The sequence below is a fragment of the Coregonus clupeaformis genome, chromosome 9, assembly GCF_020615455.1.
Source record: "Coregonus clupeaformis isolate EN_2021a chromosome 9, ASM2061545v1, whole genome shotgun sequence".
Taxonomy (NCBI): Eukaryota; Metazoa; Chordata; class Actinopteri; order Salmoniformes; family Salmonidae; genus Coregonus; species Coregonus clupeaformis.
Genome location: NC_059200.1, coordinates 28,798,879 through 28,813,119, shown reverse-complemented (window position 1 = coordinate 28,813,119; position 14,241 = coordinate 28,798,879). Strand labels below are relative to the sequence as shown.

Sequence of the window (14,241 nt, the reverse complement as noted above, 5' to 3'; positions counted from 1 at the left end):
TTTGTCCCGTTCTCTCTCAGGTACACCACTCTGTCATATCGTGCCCCTGAGATGGTGAACCTCTACAATAGCAAGATTATCACTACTAAAGCTGACATATGGGTGAGTGGACCTTGTATTTTAGATCTAGGCTTCAGTTATGGTATCAGTGCCAGCTTCTGATTTGTATAGGGCTTTTTTACAATACACTTTTCAGCAATTTGTCACAGAATGCCCATGAAAATTGTATAAAATATAGATAAACTAAATGAAAACGTAAAGCAAGTCTTTGGCCAGTGGCAAGAGGAATCTCAGGTAGTTGTTACAGTAGCACATTTGAAAAGCCATATTTGTGTGGAGAAGCCTTTTCCCATCTGGTTTCTCGAGGCATTTGGATGTTTGCTCTAAATGTTATGTAAGTTAATAAGTGTGTGGTGTGTGTGTGGAGGCAGGTAGCCTAGAGGTTAAGAGCATTGGGCCAGTAACTGAAAGGTCGCTGGTTCGAATCCCCAAGCTGACTAGGTGTTGATGTGCCCTTGAGCAAGGCACTTAACCCTAATAGCTAAATGACTCAAATGTAAAATGTGTGTGTGTGTGTTCCCTCCAGGCGATGGGCTGTTTGCTGTATAAGCTGTGCTACTTCACTCTACCCTTCGGGGAGAGCCAGGTGGCCATCTGTGATGGCAGCTTCACCATTCCTGACAATTCCCGCTACTCCTACGACCTGCACTGCCTCATCCGTCAGTATTCCACCACTCACTGTATCTGCTAGGGAAATTAGTGTAGATTCTACAATACCATTACATATTTTAGAAGTACACTATATACAGTGGGGAGAACAAGTATTTGATACACTGCCGATTTTGCAGGTTTTCCTACTTACAAAGCATGTAGAGGTCTGTCATTTTTATCATAGGTACACTTCAACTGTGAGAGACGGAATCTAAAACAAAAATCCAGAAAATAACATTGTATGATTTTTAAGTAATTAATTTGCATTTTATTGCATGACATAAGTATTTGATCACCTACCAACCAGTAAGAATTCCAGCTCTCACATACCTGTTCGTTTTTCTCGTTACCTGTATAAAAGACACCTGTCCACACACTCAATCAAACAGACTCCAACCTCTCCACAATGCCAAGACCAGAGAGCTGTGTAAGGACATCAGGGATAAAATTGTAGACCTGCACAAGGCTGGGATTGGCTACAGGACAATAGGCAAGAAGCTTGGTGAGAAGGCAACAACTGTTGGCGCAATTATTAGAAAATGGAAGAAGTTCAAGATGACGGTCAATCTCCCTCGGTCTGGGGCTCCATGCAAGTTCTCACCTCGTGGGGCATCAATGATCATGAGGAAGGTGAGGGATCAGCCCAGAACTACTCGGCAGGACCTGGTCAATGACCTGAAGAGAGCTGGGACCACAGTCTCAAAGAAAACCATTAGTAACACACTACGCCGTCATGGATTAAAATCCTGCAGCGCACGCAAGGTCCCCCTGCTCAAGCCAGCGCATGTCCAGGCCCGTCTGAAGTTTGCCAATGACCATCTGGATGATCCAGAGGAGGAATGGGAGAAGGTCATGTGGTCTGATGAGACAAAAATAGAGCTTTTTGGTCTAAAATCCACTCGCCGTGTTTGGAGGAAGAAGAAGGATGAGTACAACCCCAAGAACACCACCCCAACCGTGAAGCATGGAGGTGGAAACATCATTCTTTGGGGATGCTTTTCTGCAAAGAGGACAGGACGACTGCACCGTATTGAGGGGAGGATGGATGGGGCCATGTATCGCGAGATCTTGGCCAACAACCTCCTTCCCTCAGTAAGAGCATTGAAGATGGGTCGTGGCTGGGTCTTCCAGCATGACAACGACCCGAAACACACAGCCAGGGCAACTAAGGAGTGGCTCCGTAAGAAGCATCTCAAGGTCCTGGAGTGGCCTAGCCAGTCTCCAGACCTGAACCCAATAGAACATCTTTGGAGGGAGCTGAAAGTCCGTATTGCCCAGCGACAGCCCCGAAACCTGAAGGATCTGGAGAAGGTCTGTATGGAGGAGTGGGCCAAAATCCCTGCTGCAGTGTGTGCAAACCTGTTCAAGACCTACAGGAAACGTATGATCTCTGTAATTGCAAACAAAGGTTTCTGTACCAAATATTAAGTTCTGCTTTTCTGATGTATTAAATACTTATGTCATGCAATAAAATGCAAATTAATTACTTAAAAATCATACAATGTTATTTTCTGGATTTTTGTTTTAGATTCCGTCTCTCACAGTTGAAGTGTACCTATGATAAAAATTACAGACCTCTACATGCTTCGTAAGTAGGAAAACCTGCAAAATCGGCAGTGTATCAAATACTTGTTCTCCCCACTGTATACAAAACTATGTGGACACCCCTTCAAATTAGTGGATTCGGATATTTCAGCCACGGCTGTTGCTGACAGGTGTATCAAATCAAGCACACAGCCAAGCAATCTCCATAGACAAACATTGGCAGTAGAATGGCCTTACTGAAGAGCTCAGTGACTTTCAACGTGGCACCGTCATAGGATGCCTCCTTTCCAAGAAGTCAGTTTGTACAATTTTTGCCCTGCTAGAGCTGCCCCGGTCAACTGTAAGTGCTGTTATTGTGAAGTGGAAACGTCTAGGAGCAACAACAGCTCAGCTGCAAAGTGGTAGGCAACACAAGCTCACAGAACGGGACCGCCGAGTGCTGAATCTAGTAGCATGTAAAAATCGTCTGTCCTCTGTTGCAACACTCACTACCGAGTTCCAAACTGCATCTGGAAGCAACGTCAGCATAAGAACTGTTCGTCGGGAGCTTCATGAAATGGGTTTCCATGGCCGAGCAGCCACACACAAGCCTAAGATCACCATGCCCAATGCCAAGCGTTGGCTGGAGTGGTGTAAAGCTCGCCGCCATTGGAGCAGTGGAAACACGTTCTCTGGAGTGATGAATCACGCTTTCCCATCTGGCAGTACGATGGACGAATCTGGGTTTGGCGGATGCCAGGAGAATGCTACCTGCCCCAATGCATAGTGCCAACTGTAAAGTTTGGTGGATGAATGAATAATGGTCTGGGGCTGTTTTTCATGGTTCGGGCTAGGCCCCTTAGTTCCAGTGAAGGGAAATCTTAACGCTACAGCATACAATGACATTCTAGACAATTCTGTGCTTCCAACATTGTGGCAACAGTTTGGGGAAGGCCCTTTCCTGTTTCAGCATGACAATGCCCCCATGCACAAAGCGAGGTCTATACAGAAATGGTTTGTCGAGATCGGTGTGGAAGAACTTGACTGGCCTGCACAGAGCCCTGACCTCAACCCCATCGAACACCTTTGGGATGAGTTGGAACACCGACTGCGAGCCAGGCCTAATCGCCCAACATCAGTGCCTCACCTCACTAATGATCTTGTGGCTGAATGGAAGCAAGTCCCCGCAGCAATGTTCCAACATCTAGTGGAAAGCTTTCCCAGAAGAGTGGAGGCTGTTATAACAGCAAAGGGGGGGACCAACTTCATATTAATGCCCATGATTTTGGAATGAGATGTTCGACAAGCAGGTGTCCACATGCTTTTGGACATGTGGTGTATATAGTATCAGTCCTGTACAACATGTTACCTCCTCATCTAACCATGCTTAAGCTACAGGTTGTGGGTTAGTCAGTGTGTTGCTCTTGTCTCTTCTGGTGTGGTTTGATTGGTCTCTCACGTTTTCTCTCACATTTCCACCTCCTCCACCTCTCCTTCTCATTCTGTTGGTGTTTGTCAGGGTACATGCTGGAGCCCGACTCTGACAAAAGACCTGACATCTACCAGGTGTCCTACTTTGCTTTTAAACAGGCTCGCCGTGATTGCCCTGTTCAGAATGTGAAGGTCAGTCTTTCTCTGCTCTGGGGTCAGTCTACACTGAGTGTACAAAACATTAGGAACACCTTCCTAATATTGAGTTGCACCCCCTTTTGGCCTCAGATCAGCCTCAGTTCATTGGGGGCATGGACTATACAAGGTGTCGAACGCATTCCACAGGGATGCAGGCCCATGTTGACTCCAATGCTTCCCACAGTTGTGTCAAGTTGGCTGGATGTCCTTTGGGTGGTGGACCATTCTTGATACACATGGGAAACTGTTGAGCGTGTAAAACCCAGCTGCGTTGCAGTTCTTGACACACAAACCGGTGCGCCTGGCACCTACTACTATACCCCGTTTAAAGGCACTTAAATCTTTTGTCTTGCCCATTCACCCTCTGAATGGCACACATACACAATCCATGTCTCAAGGCTTAGAAATCCTTGTTTAACCTGTCTCCTCCCATTCATCTACACTGATTGAAGTGGATTTAACAAGTGACATCAGTAAGGGATCATAGCTTTCACCTTGTCAGTCTATGTCATGGAAAGAGCAGGTGTCCTTCATGTTTTGTACACTCAGTGTATGTGGGTCAGTCTATCTCTGTGCTGGGGTGTCTCTCTCTAGTGTGTCCTGTACTGTATGTTTCAGTCTCTCTCTGTTCTGGGAACAGTCTGTGGATTGGTCTCTCTTGGGCTCAGGGCCAGATCTACCAATGTTCTATTCAATCCATGCCTGAAGTTACTGAATGTGCTTGTCATATGGATCCATTCCCTCACAAATATGAATTTACAATACTTTTGTCTCTAATCTACCCCCATATAGAACTCTCCAATTCCTGCTCAACTCCCTGAGCCAATCAAAGCCAGCGAGGCTGCTGCAGCGAAGAAGAGCCAGAGCCAGACACAGAGTAAGGCCAGGTAAGTCTGTGGTGTTTGTCATACAGGAGGCTGCCTGAGTAATCTTCTGGTTGTTGTTGTTATACACACCAGTATTGAAGCCTGTATCCTACGTTTTTGTCAGTTGTGTGTTCTCTGTTCTGCTTTAACATCATTCATAAGGTAATTTCATACCATTAACATGTTGATCAACAATTCTCACCTTTGACCCCCAGACTGACAGACCCCATCCCCACCACTGAGACCTCCATCACGCCCCGGCAGAGGCCCAAAGCGGGCCATGCCCCACCCAGCGCTGGAATCCTACCCATCCAGCCGGCTGCCCTCACCCCTCGCAAACGGGCCAACCTCCCTGCCGGGGGGGCCCTTCCTCTAGGTATGTACCCACCCTCACTCTGCCACTCTGTCACTCTGCCTATGTACTGCAACTAGGCTAACAGTGGTTTTATTTAGAGGCATGTTACAGTGCCTTCAGAAAGTATTCACACCCCTTGACTTTTTCCACATTTTGTTGTTACAAAGTAGGATTAAAATGGATTTAATTGTCATTTTTGTCAATGATCTACACAAAATACTGTGTAATGTCAAAGTGGAAGAAAAATTCTAACGTTTGTAAAAATGAATGATAAATAAATTATCTTCATCAAGTGTTCAACCCATGTTAGAATCACCTTTGGCAGCGATTACAGCTGTGAGTCTTTCTGGGTAAGTCTCTAAGAGCTTTCCACACCTGGATTGTGCAATATTTGCCCATTATTCTTTTCAAAATTCTTCAAGCTCTGTCAAATTGGTTATTGATCATTGCTAGACAACCATTTTCAGGTCTTGCCATAGATTTTCAAGCAGATTTAAGTCAAAACTGTAACTCGGCCACTAAGGAACATTCATTGTGTTCTTGGTAAGCAACTCCAGTGTAGATTTGACCTTGTGTTTTAGGTTATTGTCCTGCTGAAAGGTGAATTACCCTCCCAGTGTCTGGTGGAAAGCATACTGAACCAGATTTTCCTCTAGGATCTTGCCTGTGCTTAGCTCCATTCCGTTAGTTTTTTATACTGAAAAACTCCCCAGTCCTTAACAATTACAAGCATACCAAAAACTTGATGCAGCACCACTATGCTTGAAAATATGTAGAGTGGTACTCAGTAATGTTGTATTGGATTTGCCCCAAACATAACACTTTGTACTCCTGAACTTATTTAGGCTTGCCATAACAAAGGGGTTGAATACTTATTGACTCAAGACATTCAGCTTTTCTTTTTTAATTAATTTGTAAAAACTTAATTCCACTGACATTATGGGGTATTGTGTGTAGGCCAGTGACAAAATAAATCGCAAATTAATCCATTTTAAATTCAGGCTGTAACACAACAAAATGTGGAAAAAGTCAAGGGGTGTGAATACTTTCTGAAGGCACTGTAGCTACTCAAGAGATAAACAAAAGTGACTGAGGTAGGTTCTCTACCCTAATGGCAGTAGCTAAGTTGGAGAAAATGGAAGTAAATAAAGATGGCGGACAGTGGGTAATAGCCATGATAAATAAATATCTGCCTAAGTGGGCATGTACCCAAAGAAGCTAGTTAGCTAACATAGAGCTGGACCTGCACTGACCTAAAACAGTTGTTTCCCCCCCCTTTTTCAGTAACTCAAATAAATGCCTCTTTGGGTGAAAACTGTTCAGAACATTCTGCCAAATTTGGTTGAATTATTTCACAAATTAGATCTTAGTTATATTTAGTCAAACATTATAGGCTCTCTTAAAAAATTAATAGCTGGTTTGCTTAGTCTGTCTCTCAACAGTCTCATCTAATGAGGTCTTGCCAGAGATGTACAGTACAAGCCAAATGTTTTGACACACCTACTCATTTAAGGGTTTTTCTTAATGTTTTACAATTTTCTACATTGTATTATTCTACAATGTAGAAAATAGTAAAAATAGAGAAAAACCCTTGAATGAGTAGGTGTGTCCAAACCTTTGACCTGTACTGTATATAGCATGCAATATATTTTCCTAGTTTCATGGCTTGTATAGTAACCATATTCTGTACTCCTTACAGGAGTGAATTTAAACCTTGCCCAGCAAGCAGCAGCCCTCCAATCACAGAAGGCACAGACCACGGCTCCGCCTAAGCCAGCGACCGGCCAATCACATAACCCTCCCAGTGAGGCCACACCCCAGCTGGGTAGAAAGCCCCAGTCTGGTGCTCAGCAGAAGCAGGTAAACTCAGGCAGCAACCTAACATGTAGCTAATTTATTTCATAGGATTTTGTCGCTTAGTGACAAAGATCCACTTATACCAGCTGTAACTTGCCATCTGTAAGACAAGCTGCTGCTCAGGGTTGGGTTATTGTAACTTGCCATCTGTAAGACAAGCTGCTGCTCAGGGTTGGGTTATTGTTCAGCTGACCTTTGCGTAGACTGTCATCATGGAACAAGCTTAGATAAGTAGGTTATTGAAGTGCAGGAAACTCTTGACCAAACAGAGAAGAAGTGTGCATTCGGGAGGAAATTGGATGAAAAAAAAACGTTACCATACAATTGCACTCCATTATATTTTCCTGGGATTACATTTTTTACAGTCTCCTCTCCTATAGCAACAATGGTTCCTTAGTTTTCAGGTAGGTAAGACAGTTTTACGGTATACCGGTATATAATTCTGTGTGAAAAAGTGAAATGTTATGCAGGTGAACCCATGATAACAGTCACGTGCATTCTTAGTGGCACACTGTGTTGTCTGTGTGTGAAGCAGCTTTGCCTTCGTTGTCTCGTTTTTTTGACGCCTTGTGCTGTCGTCCGTCTTTGTGTGGTAGCCAGGGCAGCTGCAGCAGCAGCCAATCGCAACAGTGGGAGTCCCACCTGTGCAGACCAAGGCGGAGGCCCCAAGCACCCCCCAACAGGCCATGCCTCCCCTGGTGGCCAGTCCCAACCCCCAGCAGGCCCAGGCCCCGTCCAGCCAAGCCCCACCCAAAGCCCCAGCACGTCGTAAGCAGGCCAGCCAGAGCCAAGCCCAGCAGCAGCCATCCGCTCAGCCTACTCCAGCCCAATCTCCGGCTGCACAGCAGCCTACAGCTCGGCAGCAACCAGTTCCTCAACAACCAGTTGCCCAGCAACCAGTAGCCCAGCCAGAAGCGGCCCAGCAGCCACCTGTCAAGACCCAGTCCACCCCTGCCGAGACCAGTCACAACACAGCTGAGACTGAGACGGTAACATACCTGCAGCCTGTGTCTGACAGCTGCTCCCTGAGCTGACAGACACACTCAAAGCTTGCTTGAAAGTGACATCAGACCATCCATTGTTCCACCCAGCCATCCATCGTCAAGCCAATGCCATCAGCCTTCATCATTTTGCTGTCTTTTCAGTTTTGTTCGTTAGTGTTGTTCTCTCAGTAACTTGAAAAACCCTGCAACATTGTGAACGCATGAATGACCCTCATTTCTGTGTGATAGACTTTTGTTTTGTTTGACCCTTTCTGTCCGTTTTTACTTTAATTATTTTAATTATTTTACTTTGTTTGCCTCATTTTCTTTAGTGTTGTATGTATTTGTATTTGGCATTGAAAGTTAATACTTAGTGAGTGTTATTGGGATTTGTTATACTTCCTCTCTCTCTCCGTCCCTCCAGACTTCTCTTCTTGGTCTGTCCAAGACTCCGCACCATTCGCCAAAGGCTGTAGAGCGCGCCCCGAGCGACATTACCCAGAATGCAGTCGGTGGGCTTCCTGGAAGTGACTCCAGCCAACTACTGCAAGAGAACACAGCAGAGGATGGCCTCAACCAGTTAATGTAAGAAATGCAGAAATGACATCATCACCTGAAATATCAGCCTTAGTTAAATATGTCTAGTTTTCAATGTGTAATAAAAAGCATGAGCTGGCGCACACCCAGAGAAAATTATTTTGTGTAGAGGTGCTGACTAATGGCGAATAAACTATAAGCTAAAAAAAAAAGTCACACACTCTATATATATATATACAGTGGGGAGAACAAGTATTTGATACACTGCCGATTTTGCAGGTTTTCCTACTTACAAAGCATGTAGAGGTCTGTAATTTTTATCATAGGTACACTTCAACTGTGAGAGACGGAATCTACGAAAATCCAGAAAATCACATTGTATGATTTTTAAGTAATTAATTTGCATTTTATTGCATGACATAAGTATTTGATACATCAGAAAAGCAGAACTTAATATTTGGTACAGAAACCTTTTTTTTGCAATTACAGAGATCATACGTTTCCTGTAGGTCTTGACCAGGTTTGCACACACTGCAGCAGGGATTTTGGCCCACTCCTCCATACAGACCTTCTCCAGATCCTTCAGGTTTCGGGGGCTGTCGCTGGGCAATACGGACTTTCAGCTCCCTCCAAAGATTTTCTATTGGGATCAGGTCTGGAGACTGGCTAGGCCACTCCAGGACCTTGAGATGCTTCTTACGGAGCCACTCCTTAGTTGCCCTGGCTGTGTGTTTCGGGTCGTTGTCATGCTGGAAGACCCAGCCACGACCCATCTTCAATGCTCTTACTGAGGGAAGGAGGTTGTTGGCCAAGATCTCGCGATACATGGCCCCATCCATCCTCCCCCTCAATACGGTGCAGTCGTCCTGTCCCCTTTGCAGAAAAGCATCCCCAAAGAATGATGTTTCCACCTCCATGCTTCACGGTTGGGATGGTGTTCTTGGGGTTGTACTCATCCTTCTTCTTCCTCCAAACACGGCGAGTGGAGTTTAGACCAAAAGCTCTATTTTTGTCTCATCAGACCACATGACCTTCTACAATTCCTGCTCTGGATCATCCAGATGGTCATTGGCAAACTTCAGACGGGCCTGGACATGCGCTGGCTTGAGCAGGGGGGACCTTGCGTGCGCTGCAGGATTTTAATCCATGACGGCGTAGTGTGTTACTAATGGTTTTCTTTGAGACTGTGGTCCCAGCTCTCTTCAGGTCATTGACCAGGTCCTGCCGTGTAGTTCTGGGCTGATCCCTCACCTTCCTCATGATCATTGATGCCCCACGAGGTGAGATCTTGCATGGAGCCCCAGACCGAGGGTGATTGACCGTCATCTTGAACTTCTTCCATTTTCTAATAACTGCGCCAACAGTTGTTGCCTTCTCACCAAGCTGCTTGCCTATTGGCCTGTAGCCCGTCCCAGCCTTGTGCAGATCTACAATTTTATCCCTGATGTCCTTACACAGCTCTCTGGTCTTGGCCATTGTGGAGAGGTTGGAGTCTGTTTGATTGAGTGTGTGGACAGGTGTCTTTTATACAGGTAACGAGTTCAAACAGGTGCAGTTAATACAGGTAATGAGTGGAGAACAGGAGGGCTTCTTAAAGAAAAACTAACAGGTCTGTGAGAGCCGGAATTCTTACTGGTTGGTAGGTGATCAAATACTTATGTCATGCAATAAAATGCAAATTAATTACTTAAAAATCATACAATGTGATTTTCTTGATTTTTGTTTTAGATTCAGTCTCTCACAGTTGAAGTGTACCTATGATAAAAATGACAGACCTCTACATGCTTTGTAAGTAGGAAAACCTGCAAAATCGGCAGTGTATCAAATACTTGTTCTCCCCACTGTGTGTATATATATATATGAGTGTGCGACTCTTTATTTATTTTTTATGTATATAACTCCCAGTAATTTATTAGGTAAACCACCAAAGTTTCGGCATCACTGTGCCTTCTTCAGTGTGGAACAACAAGTTGACCTGTTCCGGCATTTGTGTGTTTTTCCAGATCTGTCGGTACAACTCCACCCAATTCCACCCGGTCCCTTCAGCAGAGTGTGTGTGAACCAGCCCAAGACGGCAACTTTGCTGCCTTTGCCCCTTCACCTGCCTCTGTCCCTGGCCCTGCCACCGGCTCCCCCACGCAGCCCACTTGGAACCCTTTTGGTGATGATGACTTCTCCAATCTCAATGCAGAGCAACTGATTAACAAAGACCTGGTTGATGAACAGGCAGATGGTAAGGCTGCACGCACAACATAATACCATGTGTTCTCAATTCTAAGAGATAGGAGCTAAAAATACACCCTTAGACCTAATTTCTAACATATCCTCTGCTGTAATAGTATTTCCAATTAGATAAAGCTGTATCATTCACTTTGACCTTTATCGCTATTAGACGTGGCTGCAGAAGCAGAGGTGGAGACTGCCCCCACAGAGAATCTGATACCTGGCCTGCTAGAGGTCTCCTCCCCTGTGGAAACAGCCCCCCAACCTGCTGGTGAGACCCTTCTCAACTCCATCACTCATAGTGGTTCAGTCCCATCTGGCTCAGTCGGTAGAGCATGGTGCTTGCAACACCAAGGGTCATGGGTTCAATTCCCACTGGGGCCACCCATACGTAAAATGTATGCATGCATGACTAAGTCACTTTGGATTGAAGTGTCTGCAAAATTGCATATATTAATATTATATTATTAATATTATATGAATCTCCCTACTATATATCTTTCAAATATTCCCATAGCTCCCTTTCCTTTGTTCTTTCTATAGCAATCACATCCTCCATTCTCCATTACAATCATCTCCAGTGACACACCCATAGAAATCCTATAATACACTATTCTATATGTCATTCTATGGATATAAGGGAAGGGAACTCTGCCGCTACTCCGCTCTCCAACCAAGGTGCGTGAACTGAGGAGCAACTGAAATTAAGAGAAAAGTCAGCAACTCTTGCAGGACAGTAGAAGTTAATAAAAGTGCTTATTTATTCCTGCTGAGTGAATGGTCCTCTGTGACCTCATCTGTGGCAATCTGAACACTAAGCTCAGCATAAATTCCTTTCTGAAAGCTTTCATTAACTCTGCATGCTCAAAATCCCTAGCTAGCCATTTAATGGGATGTCTTCACTGAATAACTTACCAAGAAAACACTGTGTCTTTGCCTTGAACTATCCATGCCCAATCATCTCTACAGATGCAGATGGACAACATGCCATGCTTTGTGCATCTCTGCAGTGTTCGTTAGTCTGTCTGTTTTGTTGTCTTTTCTCTGCTGTACTAGTAGAACAATCTGAAGACATCCTTGGACTGGATACAGGAGAGTCTTTCTTGACTGTTCAGGTCCCTTTCAGCGCCCTAGCACTCTCAGACACTCCAGGTAAGGTTGTGTCCCTTTCTAATTTGTAAAAGCACACTCCAAATCACTTACCCACATAGAGTATCAACATGACATACTGAGATGCTGGCTATTGTCAACAGGAAGACCAGAATTAGGGTGCATTCGTAAATCCACGCTGGCAATCTACTCCGAGTTCAGAGCACTCTTGTTTGAGAGTGCCAGAGTGCAGAATAACTGATGAATTTACAAAGACATGTCGTGCTTGTTGTTTTGACAGGTGCCAGTAAACATCAGGCTAAAGAACAAACGCACCCTTGGATCCACACACAATTAATCATGGCAACGTTTGGCTGTTTTACTAAGTGGTTGTCAAAAAACATTCCAAGCCTAATTTTCTTTTAACTAAGCCACAAATAGAGCCCAAAATAATGCAGTATTTCAAGTTGTGAAATGTGGGATATTGCTCTAAGAAAGCTAAAGTACTGGTAGTCATGTTGCTAGCAGTGATGTACAGTGCTCTCTTTCCCCAGTTAAAGGGGCTAGAGTGGACTTGTGCTGTGCATTGGTCCATGACTCAACTGTAAGTACAGAGTGGAGAGGCAGGAAGAGAGCAGTTGTGTGCATGTGTTGTATTGGGAGATGACCTGGTGTGCAGAGTGGTCTTTAGAGGGAACCCCAGATAGTGGATGTAGCTACTAGCTAGCGCTCTCTGTGTGAATGTTATTCATCTGGTGTGAAAATAACATTTAGGGTTTGGTGGCTGTGTGAACAAACGTCTCGATGTAGGCAAGTTATTCCTTGTCATGTTTTGGGAGTACAAATTCTAAACTCTTGTTAACTGGCCTGTTGGAATGTGATGTAAAGAAAGAGTAACTTTTCTTCAAAGTGACTGGTTCCTCGGCCAACAGTTTCTCTGCTTGAGATTAACCTTTCATTCTTCTGTAGGGTGATATTCTTTCCTCTATTTAGCTATATTCTAATGTGTCTGTCTCAGCTTCTTTGACCTAATATGTCATTCTTTAGCCATTCTGTTATCATCTTTGTCTTATCCATCTGTAATTCATTAATTTATCCCCAACCGCTTTTCTTTATCTTCTCAATTTTTACATTCCCTCCATCTCTGTTTTGTTTAAGCTACTGGTACGTACATTGTTATTTATATGTTTTTAGTTGCATTTCTTTATCAATATCATTGATTACAAAACCCTTGAAAGCTAATATAAAAGTCAATAGCTTCATTAAACAATTGAAAACCGTTCCAGTTCCCAAGGCTCCTATTGATGGAAATAATATCAATGTTGATCATGTAAATACCATGGCAGGTTGTCTCCATGGGGGCTCTCAATCACTTCTGACTGGAATAGCTGCACTTGATAAACAATCATTACGTCTCAGCCATATCAGGTTATTTGGAGCTAGGATACACTATTGGCCAGTAAATATCAATTAATCAACAATGTTTCATGTTGGCTCCCCATGAACTGCAGTGCTACCTCTTACACCATACTAGGAAACGGCCCTTAACGACATGGGTGGGTTGAGTGGTTATAGTTGTAGTACATTAGCCTATCTGAATAGGCCTATATGTAAGTGATAAATAAGGACGCTCTATACATTCTCTGAAAGTAATAGATGACGCAGGCTTGGAAGATGTGCAGCGGAGTCCATCCACGAAGTGCATATTAGTTCCAGAAAATGTACATTAGCCTATCTATATAGGCCTATATTTATGAACATGTAGATTATATTGTAGTCTCTATCCTTTCATCACATTATGTGCTGGAGGCTCAGCTGTAACATCATTTTCCCTCATTGAACACCCATCCTCTCACATTCCCTATAGCCTAGTTCCCTTTGCCCTCATTCCTATTCATTATTTGTCTTTCACCTTCTCCTCATCTCTCTCTTCCTTTCTTCACCCCTTTTCTCCATCCTCACTCACTCCTTAATTGCTGTTCTGGCATGACCATGTGAAATGCAGTATTTGCTAGCTAGAGTATTGCTGCCACTCACTTTTTCTTACTGTTCTTTCCTTTTTCTCGTCCTCACTCTTCTTTTCTCTCTGGGGCTGTAGAGAAGCATATTGAGGGACTGAAGTCCCCAGATACACACCTCCTGCTCCCTGATCTCCTGTCCATGGCTGATCCCTTTGGCAGAACTGTGGCGGAGGCTGTTAACGGTAAAGTTCTTTCAGTCACTCCTGGAGATTTCACTACTGTACACACTTTGTTACATTTGTTTTTCCCAATGTGAATGTTTTCCATGGAATGCTCCATGGCAATATCCTCTGTCTGCCCTCAGTTCACCCTTTCTTCCTCTGTCCCTCTCTCTGCTTCCATCTCTCCTTCTCTTCCTCTCTCTTCCTCCCCATCTCCCTCTCTGCTTCCATCTCTCCTTCTCTTCCTCTCTCTTCCTCCCCATCTCCCTCTCTCTGTTTCCATCT

The 14,241-nt window shown here is 44.3% G+C and overlaps 1 protein-coding gene across 7 annotated transcripts in view; it reads left to right on the top strand.

Annotated features, from left to right (window-relative positions):
- Positions 1-14,241, top strand: part of LOC121573786 (AP2-associated protein kinase 1) — a 44,267-nt gene that overhangs the window by 6,608 nt on the left and 23,418 nt on the right. For 5 of the 7 annotated variants that reach the window (XM_041886067.2, XM_041886066.2, XM_041886069.2 and 2 more), the window contains exons 6-17: positions 21-102; positions 587-719; positions 3,755-3,858; positions 4,657-4,751; positions 4,946-5,106; positions 6,785-6,945; positions 7,539-7,931; positions 8,350-8,510; positions 10,466-10,695; positions 10,855-10,956; positions 11,742-11,837; positions 13,873-13,977. In XM_041886067.2, coding sequence (XP_041742001.1) covers positions 21-102; positions 587-719; positions 3,755-3,858; positions 4,657-4,751; positions 4,946-5,106; positions 6,785-6,945; positions 7,539-7,931; positions 8,350-8,510; positions 10,466-10,695; positions 10,855-10,956; positions 11,742-11,837; positions 13,873-13,977 — 1,823 coding nt within the window. The remainder of the gene's footprint in view (positions 1-20; positions 103-586; positions 720-3,754; positions 3,859-4,656; positions 4,752-4,945; positions 5,107-6,784; positions 6,946-7,538; positions 7,932-8,349; positions 8,511-10,465; positions 10,696-10,854; positions 10,957-11,741; positions 11,838-13,872; positions 13,978-14,241) is intronic. The other 2 variants (XM_041886065.2, XM_041886070.2) reach the window with 2 other exon arrangements.